Raw genomic sequence first — 10,035 nt, forward strand, 5'->3', positions numbered from 1 at the left:
AATACTCACAAATCTCTACACGATTTTCTGTAAAGTCATATTTATTCTGTTCATACAGTCAGCAGTGTATTATAAAGACAATATTTAACCACTAGATGTTGGCGACCAGGAGGATTGAACGTTGGTTCAGTATGAGATCGTTAACGGATCCCGACTTTAGTCTGAGTTCTGATGACAGAAACAGATCCAGAGCTTAAACCTGCTGCTGATGGGAACCAGAAACAAACTGCTTGGTTTTGTTTCTATAACTTTGTGCCTGACGTCCTCAGAAGCAGCTGGTGTTGATCATCTACAGTAACTTCAGCGTATTTCATGAATCCATGCTAAGTTTTACCTGCTTATGTTAGACAAGTATTCACCACATAGTCTGTAGATGGTCCTGGTGTGTTCTGGAGGTACACCGGTCCTTCTATCGTCTAGAACTTGTTCTGACCAACCACCATCACACATGCTGACATGAGCCTGAGACAGAATGAAAGAGTCCATTAAAGTGATCAAACTGGACCCTCCTCTACGGATCAAGGACCTGGAACTCTGGAACATTCACAGTCTGAAGGTAGAACTCTGGTCATTCGATGAAGTTACTGCAGATACAGAACCAGATGTTCTGAGGAGGTTCTGGAGGAACTTGGATCAGATGTAGCTGATTTATTTGAACCGACCCAGTTAGTGTTTAGAGCTGAACCAGTGATGAGGTGGTGCAGCTTGTTGACATCAGCAGCAGTTTTAAACTCAGAGTGACTCAGTGTTTGGAGCTGCAGACCTTTTATCTCCTCTGTGGTTCAGTCTGGAGTCGTGCAGAGGTTCTGTCCTCAGACCACAGCGTCATGTTTGGTCCAGTCCTCCTCCAGACCTCTGCTCCAGGTTTTCATTCCCTCTTCCTCCCTGTTGGGTCAGTCTGACTCACTTCAGTTGCTGCGTTCCTCCTCTGTCTTGGAGTCACTTCACTTTACTCATGTGTTCTTTGGGCCATGTGGCTCTGGTGATCCATCCATCCATACTAGATATATGGAGACTTACAGGAACTTTCTGCAGCCACGGTACACCCTTTTTTAAACATTTTTGCACTTTCTTCCATTTTTAAGGTCCAACAATGAAACTGTGTCCTGCTGGAACCAGTCAGTGGTTCTGGTGGAACTGTTCTGTCCGAGTCTCACATTTCACGGCTGCTGGAGTTTTATTTCTGGACGTATTGAATCCTGAAAATAGCTTCTCAGTTTATCAATGCTAATTATCATTAGAAAGAAGTCAGAGCTCCTCCCTCCCTCTGGTGGATCCTTCAGAATAAAACCAAGCTAGGAGTTCTTCAGATCTCACTCATAACTACAGTTTTTCACTGAAGATAAGACAGCGAGAAAACCCACAACTGTCTTCTGTACAGTATGACTCTGTTCTCTGCTCATCAGCTGTAGGAAGATGTTCCACCANGAGGGACGGCCATCTGCCTCCACCGGTTGGGTGGATGTAGGATGAATTATACAAGTTAGTTTACAGTTAAACAAGTTGTTAGAAGACCTCCATTGTTCTGGTCTCTCACATGAAACTGTTGGATCCACAGTAGAACCAGAAAGACTGAAAGGATCCGTTAGTGGAACCGCTCACTGAACAGTGAGATTCTGCAGCATTTATAATGTGAACTAAAGTCTACTGACATGACTGTGTCTCACCTGTGTCTCACCTGTGTCTCACCTGTGTCTCACCTGTGTCTCACCTGTGTCTCACCTGCCTCCCCTGCAGAGGAAGCAGCTGGAGCTGGGCGATAAGATGGACCTGTCGTCGTACCTGCTGAAGCCCATCCAGAGAATGAGTAAATATGCTCTGCTGCTGTCTGACCTCATGAAGGAGGTGGGCGTGGCCCAGGAGGCGGAGCTTATCGCACTGCAAGCCGCTACCAACATGGTCAAGTTCCAGCTTCGCCACGGCAACGACCTGCTGGCCATGGACGCCATCCGAGACTGTGACGTGAGTTAATGAGTCACTGAGCTCTGATCTCCACCACAGTGAAGCTTCAGTCCTGCTGCTCGGCTTTAGCCAGCGCTCCATTCAGACCTGTGGGCCGGCAGCTAGCATCAGAACAGAACTGAAGTCAGGATTTTACACAACTCCAACCTGTAAACATGTAAAACACCTGAACCCATCCTCTAACAGTAAACCTGTCTCTAGGCACAGTTAAAACTACAGCTGCTCCTGTATGGTGGGAGGTTAGCTAGCACGGCACCATGACAGAGGCTAGTGTGTCTCTGAACCTGGAGGACGATGATCAGACCGGTGAAGCTTTATCAGCCAGTGGAGAAGAGCTGAGGTGTTCATGTCATGACCCTGCTGATCAGATGTTTCCACACTTTAACTGGTCAAGTCCCTAAACAGTACCGTTCAACAGTCATTGGTCTGCTGGTAAATCCTCAGTGGGCTCAGTCAGCACCAGGTCAACATCTGATCCCTGAGGTGAATCATAGTCACTGCAGCTTGATCCGTGACATCCCCTCTGCTGGTTCTGCAGGTGAACCTGAAGGAACAGGGTCAGCTAATCCGGCAGGACGAGTTCACGGTCTGCAGCGGCCGGAGGAAATGTCAGCGTCACATCTTCCTTTTCGAGGAGCTCGTCCTCTTCAGCAAACCCAAGAAGATGGATGGCGGTCTGGACGTGTTCATCTACAAACACTCCTTCAAGGTAAGCACAGTGAGCCGGTCCGGTCCATTCTGAGCAGAGGCCAGTTCTGACGTTTCCCTGTCGCCTTCAGACGGCCGATGTGGGTCTGACGGAGTCGACGGGTGACAGCGGGCTGAGGTTTGAGATCTGGTTCAGGAGGAGGACGTCCAAGAATCAGACCTTCACCCTTCAGGCGTCTTCAGCAGACGTGAAACACGCCTGGACCAGCGACATCGCCCGGATCCTCTGGACCCAGGCCACCAGGAACAAAGGTACAGAACCACACACAGAGTTTGCTGCTGCAGCGCCGCTCTGAAGCTCACCTGCTGTGTTTGTGCTGGCAGAGATGCGTCTGAAGGAGATGGTGTCCATGGGCGTCGGAAACAAACCGTTTCTGGACATCCAGCCGAGCGACGCCGCCATCAGCGACCGGGCGGTCCACTACATCATGAAGAGCCGAGGTGATGCTCCGTTAATGTGCCAGGTCCAACTGGGTCGCAGCATGTTCTGTTCCATCCTCTTTGTGTCTTCATCATTTATATATGTGAGATTAAAGCTTCACACTGAGGTCGTTCTATTTAAGATCAACCCTCCAGAACCTCCTCAGAACATCTGGTTCTGTATCTGCAGCACCTTTATCCACTGACCAGAGTTCTACCTTCAGACTGTGAATGTTCCAGAGGTCCAGGTCCTTCAAGTCCACAGAGGAGGGTCCACATCGATCACTTTAATGGACTGTTTCCATCATTTCTGAGCCTCAGAACTTCATCAGTACAGCAGATAGACACATGACATGCAGGAGGAAAAACACATCTGGGTTCTGCTAGAACCTGACACCAGATCAGTTCTACATCCATCCAGGTGTCTCAGTCTGAACCCTGGACCTAGTTTCTGTGTATTTCATCAGTATTATGGGATGTATCCTCGTGTCTTGACCATTTTAAATATTCCTGTTTTCCCGTCCAGGTGCCAGAACTCGAGCCTCCATCGCCGTCTCCGTCTTCGACCACTCGAACCCCTTCAAGCGAGGAGCGGTGACGTCGGACTCGGCAGCATCAGGACCGTCTTCGTCCAGCCTGCTGGGGCCGCTCAACCTGCACATGTACAGGTAGGACTCACCTGTGCTGCTGCTGCTGCTGCAGGTGAAGCTGCTCAGGTGTGTTCTGACTGTTTGTCCTTCTGCAGTCAGACGCTGCCCTCCCCTCCGGCCGCTCAGAACACCTTCAGCGCTTTGTGTATCGAGGAGGACGAACAGGAACACGAGACCAGCAGCCAGCCCTCAATGAGTACGTAACACTCGTTACCGCGGAGATGGAGTGATGTCAGTCTTTAGCTCCGCCTCCTGATCCGCGTGTAACTTTGGAGGCTTTTTATCATGAGACAAAACTTTGTTACACAACGTGAGAATACATGCAGTGAATCAGAGAAGATACAAGAACACGACTGACAGCAGAACAGAACAGAACCGTAAGAAGAACTCATGTCCATAATGAAATACTGCAGATTGCTCAACGTAAAGCTGAACAGTTTTCTTACCTAATGCAGCAATAAGTTCTGATTCAGACTGAGCAGGTTGAACATTTGTCCTGTAAAGAAGTTGCTGTTTATCGTCACAGACTCAGTTCTGGGTCGCTGGTACAGGTCCGATCCAGGACCGAGCCGCTGTATCGCCGTCACAGCAGAACATTTCATTAATCCGTTCATTAAAAGACTATTCATGTAATCAGCTGATCCGAATGAGTCCAGAAACTCTGCCGCCTACATTTCCCATGATGCACCTGGAAATGAGCTGGTTTTAATGGTTCTGGTTCTGTTCTGCAGCCACAGAGAGTTCTGGCTCGTCGTCCCGATGCCTGTCTGGATCCACTGGCTCCGACAGCGGCTGCGTCTCCTCACACCTGCAGGAGGGGCTGCAGGAGGAGCCCCGCCCACACTGCCAGAACTCCGCCTCCCACTCGTCCTCCTCCAGCAAGCAGCGAATCAGCAGCCAGTACACCTCACCTGTACGTTCATCATCACCTGTAAGTTCAGACTCAGCTGTTGTGTTTGAGGTTAAACCTGATCAGTGATCAATAAGGGTTCAGGTCAGCAGTTATCGATCGATCAGTGAACGGATCTTCTGATAAGTGTTTGTCTTATTTTGTCTGATCATTTGATTGATTAGCGATCTGTGGTTACAGAAGTGGCAGTGATCAGATCAATTGGCTGAATTGATCAGATGTATCAGCTGACTGATCAATGTTCTGTTTGTCCTCAGAAAGCAGCAGCCGTCATCAGTCCGGCCACCGTCGTCTGATCAGCTGACCGGCAGGATGAACTGTGAGTCACATGACCTCCAATCATCTNAGGTTCTGGTTCTACAGGATCAGAACCAGGAGGAGGGAGGTTCTGGTGCTACAGGATCTGTTTAGTGCCAACTGAGCTCTGATTTGTTTAGTTTTCCTGATGGAGCATCACATCAGTCATGATGTGTTTAAAGACTGTTGGAAAGTAGAACATTCGTGGTTCTTTCTGTTCTTGCAGCGTCTGGCGGACTCTTTATAAGCGGCCTGTCAGACTAGCGGTGGGTTTCAGGGTTCAGGGGTTGAAGTTCCTCCTTCTGACTGAACTCTCTAATGTGGGTCAGTTTGTGGGAAGCGAGCGGCTGCAGCCATCAGGACTCATCAACAGCTAATCGGTCTGAGGAGCGCTGACCCAGCAGATCCACATGGATCCACCATGCCGACCAATCAGATCAGGACTGTCCCAGAAAGGCGCAGCTCGTCTTTAAGTGTGTCAGACCTCATAGCCTGCAGCCAAACAGACTGTCAGCACACATTCACCAGCGTCTGCTCTCAGAAGTTACTGTGGTGCAGAAACTGGACTTCTGACAAAGAACTCAGGATCAGTTTCCCTCCTGCGTCTCAGACCAGATGTCTGAAGTCAGGTGTATTCGTATAAAGCACCAGGAGCTGAACCAAAGTGCTGCAAGACTAAAAGCAGGAGCATGAAAGGCAGTAAAACTGATTAAACGTCAGTAAAATGATAGAAGATGAAACACAACAGCAGAAGGGTCTTCAGCAGTCGTTAAGAGGTTTCTCTGTGAAGCCTCACCACTGCTGCTTTACATCCTGGATCAGAACCTCCGGTTCCTCTGGGTTCCATGTCCAGAGTTCTGCTAAATACAGACCGTCTAAGTTGTATCATTCAGCTGGAGTATGGATCCATCAGTCAGGCTTGTTGAGGGCTGATTACTGGTAATCAATATAAACTGAAGCCAGTCCATCACTAGGAAGTGGATTATTATATTCATGGTTACTGTGACTGAATGTATGTTTAGTGAAATAAAAGTGATCAGAGCATCACGTGACCCTATGATATCCTCCTGTTCACTGATCGATCGATCAAGATCAATCACAGTTCCGTCTGCTGTTCTCCTGTCTTCTGAATCTTTCCCTTTTATTTCCCACTAAGGTCCAGATCTTAAAGCTGTGTAAGTTATTGTTTCAGACTCTGTTTAATCTGTAGCTGCCTGCTAACTTAGCTGCTAGCCGTTAGCATAGCATTAGCCACTGTGAAAGCAGTTAACGTCCTGGTTTGTGTTGATGTTTGTGCTCCTTGTTTAGGTTTTGCAAGTTGTGTCTCTGCAGAGATGAGTCTGTTGTGTCTTAGTGTTAGCGTTAGCCTAGCACGGTAACAGAGTCTGTTACAGCGCCATCAGCTGGTCAGTTATTGGGTCATTTTCAGTATCAGGTGATGAAGACTAAGGAGGAAGGACCTGGGAAGCATCAAGAGAGGACCAATAATCAGACTCCATTCAGTCATTCTGATCTGATGGAAACTATTCTGTCGTGTTCTCAGCACACTTCTGGACTTCTTTCTGGAGAAACTGAGCCATGAAAATGGCCTCTCGGGGGTTTTAGGTTCTTCTTATTGTTTTGTGTTTTTAAAGGTGAAAACAGAGAAATGCACAAGTGTGAAAACATTACATTCTCTAAATTGAGCCCAAACATTATCCAGAGCTAACCAACAGATTGGTAGCCTGAGACGGCGCAGCAGCGTGTTCCTGAGTCATCTGGACCGGCAGCAGCTCTGGACCGGTTTGTTCTTTGACCTTTCAGACTGGAGCCGGTTTTGCTGCTGTGTGCTGAACTCTGTCTGCCTGTTGAGTCTTGTCCTGTCGTTAGGGATGAATGGAGGCTTGTTGGAGGTGGATGCAGTGAGTCATAGCTTCCACCTGAACAGGTAAATGTTTGAGTTAGTTAATCTCAGTTTCTCTACAAATACAACTGATTCATCACAAGTTCAAACATGACCAGGTAACCTGTCACACACACCTGAGATGGCAGCATTAGCAGAGAGAACTTTAAGTGTCAGTTAGGGACGCACATCTTAAACAGTGTTGTTGTTGGTAGCTGGCAATGCTGTCAATCAATAACTGATTACTGAGTGGAGCACATGTGACCTCCACCTCAGTTATCAGGATGATCTTTAAGATTTCATGTCATCTTTAACTAAAGAGCTCTGCTTGGAGGTCCTGAACCTCCTCAGAGTCTCTGTCATGGTCCCGGTGCTGCCAAACTCCCACAATGCTCTCTGCTGCCACCAGGAGCTGTAGTCTGTAGACGCCTCCTCTGGTCTCTACAGGACTAAACAGGAAGAGGCTCCACCTGGTGGAACAACCAGGTACTGCAGCTGGTCTGTGACACACTGACTCAGTAACATTAATGCACAGCTGTAATATGGTTTCATCTTTTACACATTTCACATTCCTGCATGCTGCACATCTCTCTGTTGTTCCCATGACTTGGTTTGGTTTTATGCATCTGACATATAAACTGTTATCAGAGGAATACAACTCATTTAATGGGTCAACAGAGCGCCACCTGCTGCTCACTCACTGTCACTGCAGCTGGTTTGTCCCCACAGCAGAGCTGACTGATGACACTGATGTGTGTGTGTGTCTATGTGTGTGTCTGTGTGTCTACGTGAGTGTGTGTGTGTCTGTGTCTGTGTGTCTGTTTGTGTCTACGTGAGTGTGTGTGTTCTCAATCAGGAGTTTAAGACTCCTTCAGTCGATCAGTAGATCCAGGAGGCCTCTATTCTTTCATCTACTACGTCTCCTCCCCCACCAGAGCTGAACAAAGAGGAGGTCGGCGGTCGGCTCCTTTATGGCGCCTACTCACACACACACACACACATGAACACACACATAAACACACACACAAATGAACACACACATAAACACACGCAAACACACACACATGAACACACTTCAGCGCGCCCTGACTACAACCTCGGTGCCGTATGTGTTTCCGTCTTCAGCCTCGTCCAGCTCTGCAGCGCCTCCTGTTGGTCTGAGCTCACTGCAGACGTTGTTTTTAGATGCTGCTGTCAGTCACCGTTATAGAGCTGCTGTTCTTGTGAATGTGAATCATCTGCAGATTAATTGGATCAGAACCGTCTCAGCTCTCAGCCTGTCCAGCTGAGTCACTCAGTGAGGATCAGGTGGAACCAGGAGGTTTTAGTTTCTTACAGATTCTGCTGCAAACAGTTTATTTTTGATGATTTTAAAATGACGCTTGTAGATTAAAGTGATTTTCACAATTTTTGTTGAAACTGAACGTCACAGATGATGAGTTCACAGAACATCAGAAAATGGAAGATCTGATGATTCTTTGTGTTTTTTTTATAGTTTCTGGCAAATTTTTGGTCAGTGTTGTTTATGACTTTACAAAGATCTGGAATTTGGTCTGTTGAAATGCTGCAGGCATCAGAAGTCCCACCAATCAACAGTTTTATGGTCACTTCCTGTCAGTGCACAGTGAGGCCACGCCCCCTCTGACACCATGTGATCTCTCTCTCTCTCTCTGCAGGCGTATGGCTGGGCGTTGGAGGGTATGCGTCAGCTAGCCGGGATCAGCATGGAGGAGTGCACGCTGCCAGACAAATGCCAGGCTGTGATTGGCTGCCTGGAGGACTACCACCGTCAGCACCCACCAATCCCAGACAGCCGCTTCCAGGAGATGAAGGCAGCAGCGGGCGAGCTGCGGGGCGAGCGGGGCCTCCGTCAGTGGAGCTTCGCCTGGTCGAAGTGTCAGGAGACCAAGAAGATGTTCGACAGGAAGATGGAGGCGGCGCTCAGGGCGCGAGACTCCACCCACAGGCGCCGCTCTGACTCCACCCTCAGCTGGAGCTCCGCCTCCTCCAGGAAGAGTCTGTCAGGACTGTGGGGAGTCCGAGAGAGCTCTTTGTCTTCCTCCTGCCCCCTGGAGGAGGACACCCCTTCGCCTCCTCGTAGCTCCGCCCCCCCGTTCCCGCTCACCTCCTCACCTTGTAGCTCCGCCTCCCCTCCCACCCCCCAGCACACGCCCCTCCTGCAGCGTCTGTTCCGCAGCTCCTCCTCCTCAGAGGAGTCATCTGAGCGGGTGGAGGTGTGCTCCTCCAGCCCCAGCCTGCCCCGCCTCCACTCGTCCTCCATCTTGTCCTGTCGGCGGCAGCAGCTGAGGAAGACGCAGAGCTTCGACGGGCCCTCCACCCCCGAGGCGTTGCGTTTTGGCCCGTGTCCTCGGGCCCTCAGCGAGCCGGTGCGCCGCGGAAACACCGGCGTGTTCATCCGCGGCCTGGAGGTGAGCAGCACCGAGGCGGCCGACCACACGCTCTGCCCCAGGACGCCTGCTCACAGCTGGGCAGGGACAGGACCGCGCAGCCCTGGGACCCCCAGAACCCCTGGGACCCCCGCAGACCCGCGACCACGAGGAAGGTGGGTGGTCAGGACAGTTTCTTTGTTTCTGTCAAGATTCTCAATGAAGAAGGTGCAATCACACAGTTTAGACTGATCTTATTAAAACAGTACACACACTGATCATGGCTCTACATAACAGCTGTAAATGATGTTGTTGTTGACAGACTGACCCCATGGTTGCTATGCTAACATGTAGCATGTAGCTAGCCTGTAGCTTTCATGTGAAGCCCAGAAAGGTTCAGCATCATGTGTTGTGTTGGTGCAGCAAGCTGCGTCACATCGTGGAGGAGATGGTGACCACGGAGCGTGAGTATGTCCGCTCCCTGCGCTACATCATCCACCACTACTTCCCCGAGATGGACCGGGCCGACCTGCCCCAGGACCTCCGGGGGAAGCGCTCTGTGGTCTTTGGGAACCTGGAGAAGCTGCTGGACTTCCACAGTCAGTTCTTCCTCCGAGAACTGGAGGCCTGCTGGAAGCACCCGCTGAGGGCCGCACACTGCTTCCTGAGACACGTACGACAACACACAGCTACACGACAACACACAGCTACACAACAACCACAGCTACAACAACACACAGCTACACAACAACACACAGCTACACAACACACAGCTACACAACAACACACAGCTACACAACAACACACAGCTACACAACA

General features: G+C 49.7%; 1 protein-coding gene across 1 annotated transcript in view; it reads left to right on the forward strand.

Moving 5' to 3' along the window:
• The window catches only part of plekhg4 (pleckstrin homology domain containing, family G (with RhoGef domain) member 4), a 52,258-nt gene that overhangs the window by 35,502 nt on the left and 6,721 nt on the right, over positions 1–10,035 (forward strand). Inside the window, exons 15-22 of the mRNA XM_008292084.1 lie at positions 1,693–1,962; positions 2,501–2,671; positions 2,742–2,922; positions 2,995–3,111; positions 3,617–3,758; positions 3,836–3,936; positions 4,472–4,653; positions 4,908–4,969. Coding sequence (XP_008290306.1) covers positions 1,693–1,962; positions 2,501–2,671; positions 2,742–2,922; positions 2,995–3,111; positions 3,617–3,758; positions 3,836–3,936; positions 4,472–4,653; positions 4,908–4,946 — 1,203 coding nt within the window. The 3' untranslated portion in view covers positions 4,947–4,969. The remainder of the gene's footprint in view (positions 1–1,692; positions 1,963–2,500; positions 2,672–2,741; positions 2,923–2,994; positions 3,112–3,616; positions 3,759–3,835; positions 3,937–4,471; positions 4,654–4,907; positions 4,970–10,035) is intronic.

This window comes from Stegastes partitus, unplaced genomic scaffold (genome assembly GCF_000690725.1).
Source record: "Stegastes partitus isolate 25-593 unplaced genomic scaffold, Stegastes_partitus-1.0.2 Scaffold783, whole genome shotgun sequence".
NCBI classification, from domain to species: Eukaryota; Metazoa; Chordata; class Actinopteri; family Pomacentridae; genus Stegastes; species Stegastes partitus.